Source organism: Coregonus clupeaformis, chromosome 1 (assembly GCF_020615455.1).
Source record: "Coregonus clupeaformis isolate EN_2021a chromosome 1, ASM2061545v1, whole genome shotgun sequence".
Taxonomy (NCBI): Eukaryota; Metazoa; Chordata; class Actinopteri; order Salmoniformes; family Salmonidae; genus Coregonus; species Coregonus clupeaformis.
Genome location: NC_059192.1, coordinates 75,518,855 through 75,540,257, shown reverse-complemented (window position 1 = coordinate 75,540,257; position 21,403 = coordinate 75,518,855). Strand labels below are relative to the sequence as shown.

At 44.0% G+C, this 21,403-nt stretch overlaps 1 protein-coding gene across 1 annotated transcript; it reads left to right on the top strand.

Annotated features, from left to right (window-relative positions):
- The first annotated feature begins 179 nt into the window (after window positions 1-179).
- LOC121577039 (glucose-induced degradation protein 4 homolog) lies at window positions 180-5,562 on the top strand. Its single transcript, XM_041890743.2, has 6 exons — window positions 180-533; window positions 2,755-2,814; window positions 2,945-3,052; window positions 3,381-3,482; window positions 3,622-3,752; window positions 4,148-5,562. The coding sequence occupies exons 1-6, from the start codon at window positions 345-347 to the stop codon at window positions 4,209-4,211; spliced, it is 654 nt and encodes a 217-aa protein (XP_041746677.1). The 5' UTR covers window positions 180-344; the 3' UTR covers window positions 4,212-5,562.
- The last annotated feature ends 15,841 nt before the right edge of the window (window positions 5,563-21,403 follow it).

Here is a 21,403-nt window from a genome sequence, read left to right as displayed (position 1 = left end):
TCGACAGAATTCCCAGATACATGGGAAACGTAGTTCCATAGTGGTTATAAAATCAACCAGAATGGAATAGTGCCAGAGCGGAAAGAACTACATCCTCACACGTCCCAGACAGCATTGCGCTAAATAAGCCAATTAGCAGCGAGGTTTTAGACCAGTGAAATCCCTCAGCTAATGAGAGAGGAGGATGCTGCTGCCTTACGGCACCCGCGTCGAAGTCCCCTTACTTTTCTGGAGCTTGGTGGTGACTGAAGTACTTACTGATTTGGAGGCATTTGGATGTAGGTGAGCCGCCTCATTCGTGCTCTCCGTACCCCCTTCGGTGTCCTCCCCGCGGTACCAGAATCATGCCTGTCCCCGCTGGATACCTCCGTTACACCTCGATGGCCTTCACGTCCTCGGCCTCGCTTATCCCGCCTCCCCCGATCAACACCCACCAGCCCGGGGTTGTCGCCTCGCTTCTCTACAGCGGCTCCAAGTTCCGAGGACACCAGAAGAGCAAAGGCAACTCCTACGATGTCGAGGTTGTTTTGCAGGCAAGTTCGATTTATGAAACTTTAATTTGCCAGTCAGCTGACGAGTCATTTAGCTGACATGTCAAAACACGTAATGATTGACAGCTTCCAGAAAAATACCTGAGGAACCCTCAACTCAGTTCTCTTATATCGAGGCGGAGTTGGGTTTTGATGACCTGGTCGCGGGATTTGCTAGCAACAACATTGAGTCACCATCAGTCGATTCTTGTAAAAATGTATATTCTGAAAACGCTTACCTGTACGTATGTTTGTCCTGTGTTCCAGTAGTTGGCTACACCACTACAGGGCAAAAAAGTAATTAACTACTGAAAACACTACCTAGATTTGAATTTAGGTCAACTACCACCAAGCTAATGCAAAATGTAGTTACATTACTAGTTGAACTACATGGCGTTCACTAATGTTACTCCCCAACACTGTATTAGTCTGGGCGGTATACGGTATTTTACTATATGCCGGTATTGATGCACGGACCGGTTTGGGTTTTTACTTTACCTTCTAAAACGATATTTGAATGTTTGTTAAATGTGATATGCCTTGTGTAACGTCAATTTTTATAGTTTACATGTTACTTGAGTCATCCTAGTTAAATAAATCATTCTGCTCTCTCTCTCTCCATGCGGTTTCCACACAGACCTAGCCCCGCCCCCTGTCACTCAAGCATTTGTTGTCGCTTGACCACGAGACTTGCGTTCAGTCTGCATGGTCAATGCAGCACATGCAACAATGTTGATGACAACGATGTTGTTTCCACTTTGCTTCGTGCGTGCTATAACTACACTATTAGTTTGTTTCTTACATCTGCAAACATCTAGTTTGTCTTTTTTTAGCAAGTTTTAGCTAAATCGTGTTAGCAGCTAATGCTAATCGCTAGTTAGCTGGCTAGCTAATAAATGTACTGAGTCAGCGCAAATGTAGCTAGCTAATACAGCCTGATGCCAGTGCTGTTGTAGGCCTAAATCAGCATGTTGTTTGTGCAACAGTATCGGTGGTCCTCTGTAGCTCAGCTGGTAGAGCACGGCGCTTGTAACGCCAAGGTAGTGGGTTTGATCCCCGGGACCACCCATACACAAAAATGTATGCACGCATGACTGTAAGTCGCTTTGGATAAAAGCGTCTGCTAAATGGCTTATTATTATTATTATTATTATTATAAATCAAAGAGGAATAGGTGAAGCATGAATATGTTGGCTACATAAGAAACATTAAATGTAGGCAAAGATTATAGGGTCCCCTAGGAAACACTGACCATCACTTTCGTTCCTACCCTGTCACAATATCTCCTCCCTGGCATTTTTATTCGTTATGTCAAACTACACTGTATTCAAAGTGCCCACTATTATATTGTAACTATATAATTTATAATAATCGTTCTATTTCCATGATGTTTTGATCTAAATCGCCTGTCAAATCGCAATGGCAACATTTGGTTAAAAATAAGGGCTCGTTTCTTTCCCATATCATGCAGCCCTAAGTGGCAGTGTCGAAATGATCTCAAATGAGTGCAGGGAATGCAGAAATGGATTGAAATAATTTTTGGGTTGAAGTTAAATTGAACAGTATAAAAAAATCAGAATGAAGAAAGACCAATTGAAATCACTTAGAATGTATGTGTTGCCACCGTAGGGTCACGCACTACTCATAAAATATCGTTAAATACCATCAAAAATATGAAAAATACTGTATGATATTTTTGCTATATTACCCAGCCCTACCACCAGCGTCATCTTACATTTTGTCAGGGGTGCTCTAACAGCCATTATAAACAGGGTGGTTCAAGCCCTAAATGCTGATACCACGGGTATGACAAAACATTTTTTTTTTTACTGTTCTAATTACGTTGGTAACCAGTTTATAATAGCAATAAGGCACCTCGGGGGTTTGTGATATATGGCCAATATACTACGGCTAAGGGCTATGTCCATTCACTCCGTGTTGCGTCGTGCTTAAGAACAGCCCTTAGCCGTGGTATATTGGCAATATACCACACTCCCTCTGGCCTTATTGCTTAATTAAACCTAGCTTTAGGATGACCCTATCATTAATTGAAGTGACATTCTAGTGACAAATATGTGGTATGAGAGCTGGCATTGGTAATGTTAACCCTATCAGCCCCGAGACTCCAGCAGAAGTCATTTTTTCATTGATCTGACTTTCATCTTTCTGTATGTCCAGCCCTTATGTATAGCCTCACAATGAAGTGTTGTTTTGTTTCGTTCAGCATGTGACCATGGAAGCCTCATACTTGTGTGGGTACTTGAAGATCAAAGGGTTGACAGAGGTGAGAATGATTTACCTCATACCGAAAAGAGGTAGAATAAAGGTTGAATCTTACCCTTTTATTTTCATCATGGTTCTGATTCCCAGCCTATAACTTGTTTCTCTTTCTCTGTTGTGTTTTTCTTCCATAGGAGTACCCCACTCTGACTACGTTCTTTGCTGGGGAGATCATCAGCAGGAAGCGTCCGTTTCTAACCAGGAAGTGGGATGCAGATGAGGATGTGGATCGCAAGCACTGGGTAAGTCGAAGGTGATCTTTAATTTAGCCTAATTATTTAATAATCTGATTCCACCAACGTTGCTCTGCTTAAGACCTCAGATCCAATTGAAGTAGGCTAATCTTGTCTGGTGAGAATGTGGGGGCATCACCCCCCCACCATGAATGATGTTGGGTTGCTATTCATCTCTCGTGGACAGACTACGTAACATAAATGGCTTTTACTGTCTGAGTCTGATATCAGTAGATTTGTCAAGCAACAACAGTAGTTATGATTGTTAAACAGATTGTACTGTTCCAGCAAAGAACCCTGTGTGGTGTGTTTTAACCATTTTCTATTTGGGCTCCAGGGCAAATTCCAGGCCTTCTACCAGTATGCAAAGATGTTCAACTCGGATGAGTTTGACTATGACGAGCTGAAGAACTCTGACTACATCTTCATGAGGTGGAAGGTAAGCTCAAACCTGACCGCATGTCACCTTTTCCTCCATTACCAAGGAAAACCTGAAACATGCATATGAGGTTTGGAAATATTTCCTCTATGTACTGTTGTTATAAGGATGTACTAACTGTTGTCCTCCTCCTCCACAGGAACAGTTCCTGGTCCCTGATCACACCATTAAAGACATCAGCGGTGCTTCCTTTGCTGGTTTCTACTATATCTGCTTCCAGAAGTCCACAGCCACCATAGAGGGTTACTACTACCACAGGAGCTCAGAATGGTAACGGGACACTAAATACTAACTGGTTAATTCATGAAAATGTTATGACTGATAACTGGCTCAGATGTAGCCAGGCCTTGCTAATTTTTGAACATATTCCTGTACATCATCAGTTCTGATGCTTTTTTCACTAAATTAATATTATATTTGTTATTTAGATTGGTTTTTGCAAATATTTGATTTGCTCAGGTTATCAAGGTCAGAATGTTGTTCATGCCCAGGCTCTGTGGGGCATGAAGTTATGTGATTTTTATTTCAGTAAAGTTAAATAGAATTAACTGTTCTCTGTATGATACAAGTCAAGGACTAGGGGTTGATTTGGGACAGGCCAATGCATCTCTCCTCTCCTGACTTTCTGCAATAACTAGCACTGTCTGACTCTGTCTCCTTCACAGGTACCAGTCTCTGAACCTCACCCATGTTCCAGAACACAGTGCAGCCATCTATGAGTTCCGGTGACCCAGGAATTGTGGCTCTGTTGGCTCCGAAGGACTTTAAGGCCTGCAGAAGCTACTGAGGCTGGGAAAGGACTGGGGAGAAGGGAACATGGAAACTGTTGTTACGACTACCAAGAGGACGTGCTTGTCTATCTGAGGATTAAGTAAAGGAAATCATGGATTAATTGATGGACAGATGGAAGGAGGTCTTTTAGGCTGGACCTTTCACCGTTTAAGGGATGGAATGATGGACTGATGGAAAAGACTGCTCAGCCCCAGGGCAGGCAGGGAACTTCAGTCGTAGGATTGGGGCAGACAGCAGCAGCAGTGTGACGCTTTATAATTTCTTCAATTGTTTTAATGTCTGGTTTACAATATCTTGTTTTCTTTCACTCTGCTGCTTCGTGGTCTAGTTATGAAACTCGTGACTTCAGTCCGAGTCCTGGACTCCATTACTACAGCACTTATCTTTGGACACTTTATAAATAAAGCTGAAGATTCCCTCTTGGGGACTTGTTTGCTGTGATCCAATCACAGCTGAGCTGAACAGATATTGGACAAGGATTCTTCTAGGAGATTACTCTACTCTATCAAACCCTGGATCTCTTTTGAAGCTGAATGTCAGCGTTTGGAATAAAGTTCTCTGTTTGAACGACAGGTCAGGCATCTTTTGGATTGGAACTGTAAAGACTTCATAGCTCATTGAATGAGTGTTATTGTTTTATTGGAAAGCTCTGCTAACTTCTCTGATTGCCTGCAAAGAGATTTTGCAAGTTACCTCTTCAGCTACCCATTCTAAAGCTTCAGACGACAGAGTATAATGAGTGTCTGGAGGTCTCTGACTAATTGATTGTTTCATTTGCCACACATTGTTGTGTTTAACTCCAGTGCAGCACTGCTAACCCAGTGTACATACATAACGTAACAACACGTACATCCTGGTTGGATTTGAGATGGAATCATGTTATTAGCCCCATGCGGTCAGCAGCATTTTACTTTTCACTCACATATAAAAATCAAAAGAATCCATGCCCCCTCATCGTTAACTATGCAATATTATTTAACAGTAGCACTCTGACTTCAGAAACCAGATTTATTCTATCATAATATTATAAAACATGTCTATCTTTCTCATTAAAGGAAATATTGTGTATAATTGCCTTTTAAAGCACTCCCTTGCCTTGTCCAGGCAATGGTGCCATCTTTTTAAAGCTTATCAAAATGTATTTTGTGTGTGTGTGAGAGAGAGTATGGACTGAAAGTAGATTGGTGTGACCTGACTGGTTGTGACTGTGAGGAATGGAGTAAATCATATCAAAACACTTTGTCTTTTTCTTGAAAATAAATGACTTGTATTAACTGTACTGCAGTGACATACTAGCAATGGGTCCTACTCTTTATATTTCTCCATACAGACACCTACAATGAACTAAATATTATTCTATCTGGACATATTTTCTGAGCCACGTCAAGGTCAAGAATGCACAGCTGGAAAATGTGTGTGCAGCTTTTGGTTCCCTGTTCCTGCCTACATACCACTACCCTCTAGTGGTCATACCTGTCTGATACACAATGTTATGTCAATAGTTTACGACACAGTATTCTGTGTCATAACGAAAATAAGGATTCCTTACCCAGGATGCTTTGACTGGTGACTCCAGGAACGTAAAGACCAAGGAGCTCTGTTTCTGCATCGATCTGATCATTTATTGACGGGACATACAATCAATCAAATTGTATTTATAAAGCCCTTTTTACATCAGCAGGTGTCACAAAGTGCTATAAAGAAACCCAGCCTAAAAACCCAAACGGCAAGCAACGCAGATGTAGAAGCACAGTGGCTAGGAAAAACTCCCTAGAAAGGAGGAAACCTAGAGAGGAACCAGGCTCTGAGGGGTGGCCAGTCCCCTTCTGGCTGTGCCAGGTGGAGATTATAACAGTACATGGCCATTAAGGCCAGATTTTTCTCCAAGATGTCAAACGTTCATAGATGACCAGCATGGTCAAATAATAATCACAGTGGTTGTAGAGGTTGCAACAGGTCAGTAAATCAGGAGAAAATGTCACTTGGCTTTTCATAGCCGGGCATTTAGAGGTTGAAATAGCAGGTGCGGTAGAGAGAGAGAGTTGAAAACAGCAGGTCTGGGACAAGGTAGCACGTCCGGTGAACAGGTCAGGGTTCCATAGCCGCAGGCAGAAAAGTGGAAACTGGAGCAGCAGCACGACCCTGTGGACTGGGGACAGCAAGGAGTCATCAGGCCAGGTAGCCCTGAGGCATGGTCAGCGGAGTCACTCACCACCTTCCGGAGACACTTGAAACCCCACCTCTTTAAGGAATACCTGGGATAGGATAAAGTAATCCTTCTACCCCCCCTTACCCCACCCCAAAGAAAAAAAAAACATATTGTAAAGTGGTTGTCCCACTGGCTATCATAAGGTGAATGCACCAATTTGTAAGTCGCTCTGGATAAGAGCGTCTGCTAAATGACGAAAATGTAAAATGTAATGGTCCTAGGGCTCAGGTCCTCCAGGAGGGGAGGGAGAGGGAGAGAATTAGAGGGAGCATACTTACTAAGAATTTACATTTAAAAAAACATTTTAATCATTTAGCAGACGCTCTTATCCAGAGCGACTTACAGTTAGTGAGTGCATACATTTTTCATACTGGCCCTAGCCCCCCGGCACATAGACTATTGCAGCATAGATACTGGAGGCTGAGACAGGGGGGGTCGGGAGACACTGTGGCCCCATCCGACGATACTCCCGGACAGGGCCAACCAGGCAGGATATAACCCCACCCACTTTGCCAAAGCACAGCCCCCCACACCACCAGAGGGATATCAACAGACCACCAACCTACTACCCTGAGACAAGGCTGAGTATAGCCCACAAAGATCTCCTCCACTGCACGAGCCTGAGGGAGCGACAAACCGGACAGGAAGATCACGTCAGTGACTCAACCCACTCAAGTGATGCACCCCTCCTAGGGAAGGCATGGAAAGCACCAGTAAGCCAGTGTCTCAGCCCCCGTAATTGGGTCAGAGGCAGAGAATCCCAATGGAGAGACAGCAAGGGCGGTTTGTCGCTCCAGTGCCTTTCCGTTCACCTTCGCACCCCTGGGCTAGACTACACTCAATCATAGGACCTACTGAAGAGATGAGTCTTCAGTAAAGACTTAAAGGTCGAGACCGAGTCTGCGTCTCTCACATGGATAGGCAGACCATTCCATAAAAATATGGCTCTATGGGAGAAAGCCCTGCCTCCAGGCTTAGGTTTTGGCATAATCACCTTAATTAGATCCTTGAGGGTCAGTGAAAGTAACAAGTAACCAATTCCTTTATTTATTTTTATGTTCTCACAAACAACACAAAAACAAAACACCCACAATACAAAACATTCTCTAAGATGGTCAACATACGATTTCCAAATTCTGTCAAAGGTTTATGTTCGATGGGATGTAGCTTGATAGTTCAGTCCTCCAATTTGTTATTGAGGGTGAATATGAGGCTTATCAATTGATGGCTATAATTATTTTTTGCAGCAATTAGACCTAGATTACAAAACTTTCTCTGATATTGATCATCAATATTTACATTTCCCAACAGACATAATCATGGAGATGGATGGATATAAATTCCTAGACAATGAAATGATAGCACATACATTATCCCAAAATGGTGTCAGTTTGTAACAGGACCACAACATATATAATATGGTTCAGAGGAGGCTGGTGGGAGGAGCTATAGGAGGACAGGTTCATCGTAATGGCTGGAATGGAATATATGGAACAGTATTGAACATCGCAAACATATGGAAACATATGGAAACCACATGTTTCTCCATACCATTAATGCTATTCCAGCAATTAGCCCATCCTCCTATAGCTCTTCCCACCAGCCTCCACTGATAGGGTTCCTTTGTGCATTTTGCATCTCCAACAGAGATGTGACATTTCTGGGTGCATTACATGCATTATCTCAAATTGCTGTAGTTTATGTCATAGGATGTAGGAGCAGGTGTGAACATTTCCACATATCTGAGACCAATGGTTATCCTCAATTTCTTACTTTAGATCTGTTTCCCATGTTTTCCTTATAGGTTCTGAACCATCAGGTAGAGTTTCAATCAACCCTTGATATAACTTGGCAATCAACTTCTTTGGCGTAGCAGCTTCTTTCAGTATTTGTTTCTATGCTTGATGCCTTGGGTTTATCCAGATTCTGCTGAAGCGATTGAATAAGATTTCTGAGTTGTAAGAACATAATGAAATGGTCCAAATCTTTATTATTTAAATTGATTGAATGTCAGTAGAGATCCAACATAGTACACATGTTCAAAATTCATGAGCCACTTTGGAAGCAGGACTTAAAGGTGTTATCGTTAAATGCTGGAGGTAAGCTGGGGTTATCCAAATAGGGTATTGATATTGGTTCTTGCCAACTGATGAATTTATGTACATTTTCCCAAATACGAATGGAATTGAGAATCATTGGATTGTCCGTTTTTTTCTTCAATGCTTTGGACCCAAAGTATGGATATTCCTCAAGTTAGAGAGTACTGCATTTTTTGGCTGACTGGTTCAAGGAAGCTTGCCTGCAGTTTGCCTACCTGGCCAAGATAGGTGTGGAAGATGCACTGCTGTTCAGGTTGCACAAAGCGTATGAGCACTTGGAGATAGCAGGGAGTGCAGTCCGCATCATGTTCTTTGACTTTTCTAGTGCCTTTAACACCATCCAGACCCATCTTCTAGCCCGCAAACTCCAGGCAGTTACATCCTTCCACCATCACCTGGGTCATGGACTACCTCACTGACAGGCTATAGTGGGTCAGACAACAGAACCACTCGGTCTCAGACACCATCATCACTAACACAGGTGCCCCACAAGGGAAAGTTTTGTCACCATTCTTCTTCACCCTCCGCACAGCAGACTGCTGGCATGCTAAAGTTGTGCTAAAGTTGCCCGTGATGAGCTTCGAACTCACAACCTTTAGTTTGCTAGACTTTTGCCTTAAGTAACCATCTGTCTAACATATCATACTATACTGCACAAAAATATAAACACAACATTTAAAGTGTTGGTCCCATGTTTCATGAACTGAAATAAAAGATCCCAGAAATGTTCCATATTCACAAAAAGTTGTGCACAGATTTGTTTACATCCCTGTTAGTGAGCATTTCTCATTTGACAAGATAATCCATCCACCTGACAGGTGTGGCATATCAATAAGCTGATTAAATAGCATGATCATTACACAGGTGCACATTGTGCTGGGGACAACAAAAGGCCACTCTAAAATGTGCAGTTTTGTCACACAACAATGCCAAAGATGTTTCAAGCTTTGAGGGAGCGTGCAACTGGCATGCTGACTGCAGAAATGTCCACCAGAGCTGTTGCCAGACAATTGAATGTTCATTTCTCTACCATAAGCCACCTACAACATTGTTTTAGAGAATTTGGCAGTACGTCCAACCGGCCTGACAACCGCAAACCACGTGTATGGAGTTTTGTGGGCGAGCGGTTTGCTGATGTCAGCGTTGTGAACAAAGTGCCCCATGGTGGCGGTGGGGTTATGGTATGGGCAGGCATAAGCTACGGACAATGAACACAATTACATTTTATCAATGGCAATTTGAATGCAGAGATACCGTAACGAGATCCTGAGGCTCATTGTCGTGCCATTCATCTGCTGCCATCACCACGTTTCAGCATTATAATGCACGGCCCCATGTCGGAAGGATCTGTACACAATTCCTGGCAGCTGAAAATGTCCCAGTTTTGGCCTGCATACTCACCAGACATATCAAGCATTGAGTATGTTTGGGATGCTCTGGATCGACGTGTACGACAGCGTGTTCCAGTTCCCACCAATATCCAGCAACCTCACACAGCCATGAATAGGCAAGACAAAAAATGTAAGTACCTTTGTACGGGGTATGGTAATAGGTACCAGGCGCACCAGTTTGAGTGTGTCAAGAACTGCAGCGCTGCTGGGTTTTTCACTCAACAGTTTCCTGTGTGTATCAAGAATGGTCCACCACCCAAAGGACATCCAGCCAACTTGACACAACTGTAGAAAGCATTGGAATCAACATGGGCCAGCATTCCTGTGGAACGCTTTCGACACCTTGTAGAGTTCATGCCCCGATGAATTGAGGCTGTTCTGAGGGCAAAAGGCGGTGAAACTCAATATTAGGAAGGTGTTCCTAATGTTTTGTACACTCAGTGTATGTATTGGCTGGTGAAATCAAATTTCCCCTCTGGGGGATTAATAAAGTAGCTGCCAATATAAAGTAGGCCTAGAGGGTATGAGCTGCCAATATAAAGTAGGCCTAGAGGGTATGAGCTGCCAATATAAAGTAGGCCTAGAGGGTATGAGCTGCCAATATAAAGTAGGCCTAGAGGGTATGAGCTAACAATATGAAGTAGGCCTAGATGGTATGAGCTGCCAATATAAAGTAGGCCTAGATGGTATGAGCTGCCAATATAAAGTAGGCCTAGATGGTATGAGCTAACAATAAGAAGTAGGCCTAGAGGGTATGAGCTGCTAATATAAAGTAGGCCTAGATGGTATGAGCTGCCAATATAAAGTAGGCCTAGAGGGTATGAGCTGCCAATATGAAGTAGGCCTATATGGTATGAGCTGCCAATATAAAGTAGGCCTAGATGGTCTGAGCTGCCAATATAAAGTAGGCCTAGATGGTATGAGCTGCCAATATAAAGTAGGCCTAGATGGTATGAGCTGCCAATATAAAGTAGGCCTAGATGGTATGAGCTGCCAATATAAAGTAGGCCTAGAGGGTATGAGCTAACAATATAAAGTAGGCCTAGAGGGTATGAGCTAACAATATAAAGTAGGCCTAGAGGGTATGAGCTAACAATATAAAGTAGGCCTAGAGGGTATGAGCTAACAATATAAAGTAGGCCTAGAGGGTATGAGCTAACAATATAAAGTAGGCCTAGAGGGTATGAGCTAACAATATGAAGTAGGCCTAGAGGGTATGAGCTAACAATATGAAGTAGGCCTAGATGGTATGAGCTGCCAATGCCAACGTAACTTATCTCAGTCAATTTTGTCAGCACATATTTTACCTTTTATGTTCAAGAGAGAGCATACACCACCTACTTCACTATACTGTATTTTTTCAAGGTGTTTAATGGTCTCTTACTAAGCCCCCCTTCTCTGTTAATATTACAGACCACAGTGGAGCACTGACACCGTCTGGTGCCATATATTAGCAGTCTTAATGAGTTTCAGGAGGAATTAAGATAATTATGTCAAGAAGCATGTTAACCTATGAGTGGGGTAAAACACTGACATCTTCACAAATGCCCTATTTCTTTTCATGCCAGACAGGAAAACACCAAGGATGCTATGTTGAGCGGTGTGCCAATATCCCCCTCAATACAATTATTCAGTACTTATCCTTCTATAATAATATATCATCATATTACAGACAAGTAATAGCATGTGTAGCATATAACAGGTACATGTCTGTCATGTCAAATAAAGAATCATGTCAGCTCTATTCAGTATTCAGTATTTCTATATTCAGTGCAGTGTTCTACAGTGAGCTCCAAAAGTATTGGGACGGTGACATCTTTGTTGTTGTTTCGGCTCTGTACTCCAGCACTTTGGATTTGAAATGATACAATGACTATGATTCATTTGAGGGTATTTTCATCAATATCAGCTGAACCGTTTAGAAATGTCAGCACTTTTTGTACATAGTCCCCCCATTTTAGGGGACCAAAATTATTGTGACAAATTCACTTATACAGTACCAGTCAAAAGTTTGGACACACCAACTCATTCAAGGGTTTTTCTTTATTTTTTACTATTTTCTACATTGTAGAATAATAGTGAAGACATCAAAACTATGAAATAACACATATGGAATCATGTAGTAACCAAAGAAGTGTTAAACAAATGAAAATATATTTTATATTTCAGATTCTTCAAATAGCCACCCTTTGCCTTGATGACAGCTTTGCACACTCTTGGCATTCTCTCAACCAGCTTCACCTGGAATGCTTTTGCAACAGTCTTGAAGGAGTTCCCACATATGCTTAGCACTTGTTGGCTACTTTTCCTTCACTCTGCCGACAACTCATCACAAACCATCTCAATTGGGTTGAGCTCGGGGGATTGTGGAGGCCAGGTCATATGATGCAGCACTCCTTCACTCTCCTTCTTGGTAAAATAGCCCTTACACAGCCTGGAGGTGTGTTGGGTCATTGTCCTGTTGAAAAACAAATGATAGTCCCACTAAGCCCAAACCAGATGGGATGGCGTATAGCTGCAGAATGCTGTGGTAGCCATGCTGGTTAATTCTAAATAGATCACAGACAGTGTCACCAGCAAAGCACCCCCACACTAACACCACCTCCTCCATGCTTTACGGTGGGAAATACACATGCGGAGATCATCCGTTCATCCACAACGCGTCTCACAAAGACACCGGGGTTGGAACCAAACATCTCCAATTTGGACTCCAAAGGACACATTTCCACCGGTCTAATGTCCATTGTTTGTGTTTCTTGGCCCAAGCAGGTCTCTTATTATTATTGGTGTCCTTTAGTATTGGTTTCTTTGCAGCAATTCGACCATGAAGGCCTGATTCACACAGTCCCTTCTGAACAGTTGATGTTGAGATGTGTCTGTGACTTGAACTCTGTGAAGCATTTATTTGGGCTGCAATTTCTGAGGCTGGTAATGAACTTATCCTCTGCAGCAGAGGTAATTCTGGGTCTTCCATTCCTGTGGTGGTCCTCATGAGAGCCAGTTTCATCATAGCGCTTGATGGTTTTTGCGACTGCACTTGAAGAAACTTTCAAAGTTCTTTAAATGTTCCAGATTGACTGACCTTCATGTCTTAAAGTAATGATGGACTGTCGTTTCTCTTTGCTTATTTGAGCTGTTCTTGCCATAATATGGACTTGGTCTTTTACCAAATAAGGCTATCTTCTGTATACCCCCCCCTACCTTGTCACAACACAACTGATTGGCTCAAATGCATTAAGAAGGAAATAAATTCCACAAATTAACTTTTAAGAAAGCACACCTGTTAATTGAAATGCATTCCAGGTGACTACCTCATGAAGCTGGTTGAGAGAATGTCAAGAGTGTGCAAAGCTGTCAAGGCAAAGGGTGGCTATTTGAAGAATCTCAAATATAAAACATATTTTGATTTGTTTAACACTTTTTTGGTTACTACATGATTCCATATGTGTTAATTCTTAGTTTTGATTACTTCACTATTATTCTACAATATAAAAAATAGTAAAAAATAAAGAAAAACCCTTGAATGAGTAGGTGTGTCCAAACTTTCGACTGGTAGTGTATGTGTATTAAAGTAGTCAAAAGTTTAGTATTTGGTCCCATATTCCTTGCACGCAATGATTACATCAAGCTTGTGATTCTACAAACTTGTTGGATGCATTTGCAGTTTGTTTTGGTTGTGTTTCAGATTATTTTGTGCCCAATAGGAATGAATGGTAAATAATGTATTGTGTCATTTTGGAGTCACATTTACATTCATGTGGATGCTACGATGATTACAGATAATCCTGAATGAATCGTGAATAATGATGAGTGAGAAAGTTACAGATACACAAATATCATAATCCCAAAAAATGCAAACCTCCCTGTTAATATAATGGTGAAAAGTTAGCATGTCTACTTTAATAAACATATAAGTGAATTTGTCCCAATACTTTTGGTCCCCTAAAATTGGGAGACTATGTACAAAAAGTGCTATAGTTTCTAAACGGTTCAGCCGATATGGATGAAAATATCCTCAAATTTAAGCTGACAGTCTGCACTTTAACCTTATAGTCATTGTATCATTTCAAATCCAACGTGCTGGAGTACAGAGCCAAAACAACAAAATGTGTCACTGTCCCAATACTTTTAGAGCTCACTGTATATACAGTACAGTGCACTCCACTGGATAAACCCCATGTCACTGGATAAACCCCAAGTCACTGGATAAACCCCAAGTCACTGGATAAACCCCAAGTCACTGGATAAACCCCAGGGCAGTGCTTTAAAATCAGGACCAGGATAAACCCCAGGGCAGTGCTTTAAGTCAGGACCAGGATAAACCCCAGGGCAGTGCTTTAAGTCAGGAACAAAGTTTTTGCTATTTTTCAAATGACCACAAGAGAACAGCAGAAGACTTGTAGAGCAAACCCCATTGATACAACCCAGCTATCTATTCTTTGATAATATAACATTAAACATGAAAATAAAAAAGTTTACAGGATTGATGAATAAACTGCTTATTTGTGAAGGTAATAATAATAATTCATTTAAATTTGTAAAGCGCTTTTCTATGGAAGAGTATTATGGCCAATTTAAGAGAAAAAATTAATAACCGTGATGGGTGTTGGTACTTGGAGATTTTTTGGGGCACGATAGTACTTTAAAAAAAGTGGCAATATTTCTAGAATAATGTGGCAATATTTTGAGAATAAACTCAAAATTGTATTTATTTTCGAGAATATAGTTTAAATATATTTTCGTCAATAAAGTGGGAGTTACATTTCAAGATGAATGTATGGGGATTTGGTTAATTACATGTCTCCCTGGCTCCCTATTGCTGTGTCTGCCACCGTCATGCCTGAGTTTGATGACCTGGTGAAACTATGCTTTAGAATTGGCTTTAGTAACAAGGAAATCCTTGCCCTTTTAGCACATAATAACCATATTATTATAAGTATTAGGACCAAGAGGTTGTGCCAAATATTATTTTCAGAAGGAGGAACCATGGATACATACATAGGTTGAGATGGGCGGGTTGTGGGTATGCAGGTATATGTGTGGGGGGTCGGTAAAAAGTAGGGGCAAAACAAACAAATGTCCATCCATTTTGATCTAATAACTCGTTCAAACAGGCGTCACTGCGCACTCACGCTTATCAATCTAATGCAGGGACGTCACTTGACATTCAGAACATCCGGGGCTTAGCCTTGAAGATCAACATAACGCTGTGTTGCAAATCTCACTGCTTCTTTCATGTGCTGTGCTCTCCTGGCGCCAAATAATTAAGACTTCTTAATATTAATTCAATGGATTGTGGTCAGTAAACCCATGGAATATGGTGTCAATAATATATAAATATATATTAGCAAGTAGAAATTACAAGTGCATAACTATATCGTAATTTTCCATGAAGAAAAATGGTTGGAAAATGTATTTATCATTTGGTTGCAATGTTTTCATAAACCGTGTCCAATATTTGATTGGCAATAAAAATAAGCCTCATGTTGATGTTGGTCACATTACTGCTAGTCATGCTGCGCGCACTGTGCAGTTCCAAAATAATCCAATGGGTTGCAGCCTAAACCACAAACGAATGTTTGCATTACATTTTGTTTCTAGTTACGCGCAACATAGCAGGATTGGGATTTAAGGCTGCCATACTTTGGATTCAATTGGAACTGCATAAACTCACATTAGCAGTAGGCTTGTATTGCGCCAAACGCGCTTGAAAATCATGATTCCAAGGTAAATTAGCTACATGACAATATGTCTGCTTAATTAATTACACAAAACAAATACACCCCCTCCAACACCCCCGTAGTAACAACACTTCACAATTTTACACACATGTACATACCAGCATACAATCCTTTCTCCAACTAAATATTCAATGTTTGCGAGTTATATTACACAGTACTAGGATGTTAGTCCATCCATAAAGATTAGAAATGAAACAAAATGAAACTGTAGGTGCAAACCTGTCTATGACTTAATTATTTCCCAAGCGTGTTAGTATGTATATCTTTGTCTATTGTCATGATGCTTTGTATCTTGGGTCATTGGGCTCCTAAGCCAGGTATGTAGATGTCTTAATGCACTGAAAGATCTCTCACAGCTGCCTTAAGTGATGGGAACATATCAGGGACTAACAGGTTATACACACAGGACATGTCAGAAATGGCATCTTTCTTTTTTTGAGAGGTAATGTTTAGCAAGGCCTACTTCCTCTGGCTTGAGAGGAATATGCCATGTTTGTCTTGTGTGGGCCTCCCCTCTCTCTGTTCTCCTGTGTTCTCGCTTTGTCCTGTCTGCTCCCCTCTCTTCCTTGCTGTCTGAAGTTCTGCTTTCCTGGATCTCCTATATTATTACAGAGACGGCATAGTATCAGTGCCGTAGCAATATGGAGCATTCTGAATAGACAAACACACAGAAGCAATATCTGCACACACACAATTTGAACAACAGGCAAATAATGTTTACCTGAATTGAGCTAAAGGTCAAATCTGGGATCATTTCTGTTCCTTAATGATATTAGCAGTTCACTCAATCTTAAACCTGATTAACATTTAACTGTCTTACCCTTCACTAACCACAATACCTGTGTTCTCTCTCTGTCGCTTTAGCAACAAAATCTAAATGCATGCAACCATGGGGCAAAACAGGTGAGGTTGGCTTAGATTGTTAACATGTACGATTTATTTCGTCTCCAATGTTTATTGAAAACAAATACATTTGCACAATGACCACTTGCTGTTTCAAATACATCCTTACAGTTGTTGGTTAGCTAGTTAGCGAATTTGCCACATTCGCATTGACATTAAATCAGTCAGAACACCTCAAAACAAGACATGGTATCAATAACATGATGAAACAAGCCACTTATGATTCCCCACACGGCAGTGGCATTCTTGCTAGCAATATGGCCATCCAGAATCACAACAGGCTGATTTATTTCCCATGGAAGCGCGAACATCGTTTAGTCATGTTGGGAGTGCAAAGAACCTTGGCGTGACCCTGGACAACACCCTGTCGTTCTTCGCTAATATCAAAGCGGTGACCCGATCCTGTAGGTTCATGCTCTACAACATTCGCAGAGTACGACCCTACCTTACACAGGAAGCGGCACAGGTCCTAATCCAGGCACTTGTCATCTCCCGTCAGGATTACTGCAACTCGCTGTTGGCTGGGCTCCCTGCCTGTGCCATTAAACCCCTACAACTCATCCAGAACGCTGCAGCCCGTCTGGTGTTCAACCTTCCCAAGTTCTCTCACGTCACCCTGCTCCTCCATACACTCCACTGGCTTCCAGTTAAATCTCGCATCTGCTACAAGACCATGGTACTTGCCTACGGAGCTGTGAGGGGAACGGCACCTCCTTACCTTCAGGCTCTGATCAGTCCCTACACCCAAACGAGGGCATTGCGTTCTTCCACCTCTGGCCTGCTGGTCCCCCTACCTCTGCGGAAGAACAGTTCCCGCTCAGCCCAGTCAAAACTGTTCGCTGCTCTGGCACGCCAATTGTGGAACAAGCTCCCTCACGACGCCAGGACAGCGGAGTCACTGACCACCTTCCGGAGACACTTGAAACCCTACCTCTTTAAGGAATACCTGGGATAGTATAAATGTAATCCTTCTAGCTAGACTGGGTAGTCCCTAAAGTTAGTTCACTAGCTAGCTAGCTTAACATTATCTGTCACTGCAGCTTTTGAGTCAACATGTTTAAATGTAAATTACTCAAATCTGGATTACTGTGAGGTCAATAACTCTGAATAACATCATCATGGGCTAACAAAATGTGCTATAGTAACAGCAAGCTAACAAAGTTAACCTCCGGTTCTCCTTCTCATCTTTGCGCTCTCTCCCTCAGAGAATGAAGTCTTCTTCTTCAGTGGGGTTTATCGGCGGTTGGCATCCACCTACCGTACTGGAATGTGGGCCAGAGACAGGGAGAAACTAAATCCTACCTGCCAACCCCGTTTCTCTTAAAAAAGATAACAAAATATTTGAGACTATATCTAATGACGTTCTTCTCAATATACTCTTTAAACTAATTTCCTGTATCCCCTTCTCCCTCATTGTCAAGAGCTGAGGTAAATGTGGTGTGGGAGTCAGGCGCAGGACACCGAAGCTTAGTCCAACAAAGTATACTAGTGCAATACAAAGCACAAAATCAATCAACGGCCTCAACAATGAACAGAGGCGAGCGATTACGCAAACTGTGCGTAAAACACAAAACAATAAACAGAGAAAACACGCAGCACCAACGGACAGGCGAAATAACAACACACAACCTAACCAACACAAAACAGGCAACTTATAGGACACATAATCAGACACAAACGGACACAGGTGCAACAGACAGACAAAAGCAATCAAACATGGAAACATCTAACGGTGGCAGCTAGTACTCCGGGGACGGCGAACGCCGAAGCCTGCCCGAGCAAGGAGGAGGAGCAGCCTCGGCAGAATCTGTGACAGTACCCCCCCCCTTGACGTGCGGCTCCAGCCGTGCGCCGACCCCGGCCTCGGGGACGGCCAGGAGGACGCGGACAGGGGCGCGTGGGATGACCACGGTGGAACTCAGTCAGGAGGGATGGATCTAGGATATCCCTCCTAGGCACCCAGCACCGTTCCTCCGGACCGTACCCCTCCCACTCCACGAGATACTGGAGACCACTCATCCGGCGTCTCGAGTCCAAGATGGTCCGGACCCTGTACGCGGAGCCCCCTCGATGTCCAATGGGGCGGAGGGGTCTCTCCTATCTCATCTTCTTGGAGTGGACCAGCTACCACCGGCCTGAGAAGAGACACATGGAACGAGGGGTTAATATTCTTATAATCAATAGGCAGTTGTAACCTGTAACACACCTCGTTCAATCTTCTCAGGACTTTAAAGGGCCCCACAAACCGCCGACCCAGCTTCCGGCAGGGCAGGCGGAGGGGCAGGTTTCGAGTCGAGAGCCAGACTCGATCTCCCGGTGTGTATACCGGTCCCTCACTGCGGTGGCGATCGGCGCTCGCCTTCTGTCGACGGATGGCCCGCTGCAGATGGACATGTGCAGCGTCCCACGTCTCCTCCGAGCGCCGAATCCACTCATCCACCGCAGGCGCCTCGATCTGGCTCTCGTGCCATGGTGCCAGAACCGGCTGATACCCTAGAACACACTGGAAAGGTGTTAGATTGGTGGAGGAGTGGCGGAGAGAGTTCTGGGCCATCTCTGCCCAGGGGATATACCTTGACCACTCCTCCGGCCTGCCCTGGCAATAGGACCTCAGAAACCTACCCACATCCTGGTTGAATCGTTCTACCTGCCCATTGCTCTCTGGGTGGTAACCCGAGGTAAGGCTCACCGAGACCCCCAAGCGTTCCATGAACACCCCCCAGAACCTGGAGGTGAACTGGGGACCTCGGTCAGACACTATATCCTCGGGCACCCCATAGTGCCGGAAAACGTGGGTAAATAGGGCCTCAGCGGTCTGTAGGGCAGTAGGGAGACCCGGCATTGGGAGGAGATGACAGGCCTTGGAAAACCGATCCACAACGACCAAAATAGTGGTATTCCCCTGGGAGGGGGGAAGGTCTGTCACGAAATCCACCGAGAGGTGGGACCATGGTCGTTGTGGAACGGGCAGGGGATGTAACTTTCCCCTGGGCAAATGTCTAGGCGCCTTACACTGGGCGCACACCGAGCAGGAGGAGACATAAACCCTCACATCCCTAGCTAACGTTGGCCACCAGTATTTCACGCTAAGGCAGTGCACTGTCCGGCCAATACCTGGATGTCCAGAGGAGGGTGATGTATGAGCCCAATAAATAAGGCGGTCACGAACCTCGAGCGGAACGTACGTCCGCCCTACCGGACACTCTGGGGGAGTAGGGTCGGTACGCAGTGCCCGCTCGACCTCCGCATCGACCTCCCACACCACCGGAGCCACCAGACAAGACTCCGGCATTATGGGAGTAGGCTCAATGGACCTCTCCTCTGTGTCATACCGCCGGGACAGGGCGTCTGCCTTACCGTTCTGGGACCCTGGGATGTATGTGATCTTAAAAACAAACCGGGTCAGGAACATGTTCCACCTAGCCTGACGAGGGTTCAATCTCCTAGCTGCCCGGATGTACTCCAGGTTACGGTGGTCAGTCAGAATGAGGAAAGGGTGTTGAGCCCCCTCAAGCCAATGCCTCCACACCTTTAGGGCCTGGACTACAGCTAACAGCTCCCTGTCCCCTACATCATAATTACGCTCCGCCGAGCTGAGCTTCTTAGAATAGAACGCACAGGGGCGGAGTTTAGGTGGCGTGCCGGATCATTGCGACAGGACTGCCCCAATACCGGCCTCGGACGCGTCTACCTCAACTTGGAATGGTAAAGCGGGATCCGGATGCGCCAGCACCGGAGCCGAAGTGAACAGGTTCTTCAGTTTAACAAATGCCCTGTCCGCTTCAGCTGACCACTGCAAACGCACCGGACCCCCCTTTAGCAGGGACGTAATGGGAGCTGCCACCTGTCCAAAGCCCCGGATAAACCTCTGGTAGTAATTAGCAAACCCCAAAAACTGCTGCACCTCTTTTACAGTGGTTGGAGTTTGCCAATTACGCACGGCCGACACACGGTCAACCTCTATCTCCACACCAGACGCGGACAATCGATAACCCAAAAAGGAGACAGACTCCTGGAAAAACAAGCATTTCTCTGCCTTGACATACAAGTCATGCTCCAACAGCCTCCTCAACACTCGGCGCACCAGGGCTACATGCTCGGCTCGTGTAGTTGGCAAACTCCAAGAGTACACTAGGATGTCGTCGATGTATACTACCACACCCTGCCCATGCATGTCCCGGAAAATCTCGTCAACAAAGGATTGGAAGACTGAAGGAGCATTCATTAACCCGTATGGCATGACGAGATACTCGTAATGACCCGAGGTGGTGCTAAATGCTGTTTTCCATTCATCCCCCCTCCCTAATGCGCACCAGATTGTACGCGCTCCTGAGATCTAACTTTGTGAAGAACCGCTCCGCGTAATGACTCCGTCATAGTCGCAATCAGAGGAAGAGGGTAACTGTACTTAACCGTGATCTGATTGAGACTACGGTAATCAATACACGGGCGCAAACCCCCGTCCTTCTTCTTCACAAAGAAGAAACTCGAGGAAACCGGGGAAGTGGAGGACCGTATGTATCCCTGTGCCAAGGACTCGGCTATGTAAGTCTCCATAGCCGCTGTCTCCTCTTGAGACAGGGGATACACACGGCTCCGCGGAAGTGCCGCTCCTGTTTGGAGATCTATCGCACAATCCCCCTGTCTATGAGGTGGTAGCCGCGTTGCCCTCGTTTTGCTGAACACAAGTGCTAAATCCTCATATTCAGGGGGAATGCGCATTGCGGGCACTTGGTTCGGACTCTCCACCGAGGTCGCCCCTAAGGAAACACCTAGACATCTCCCT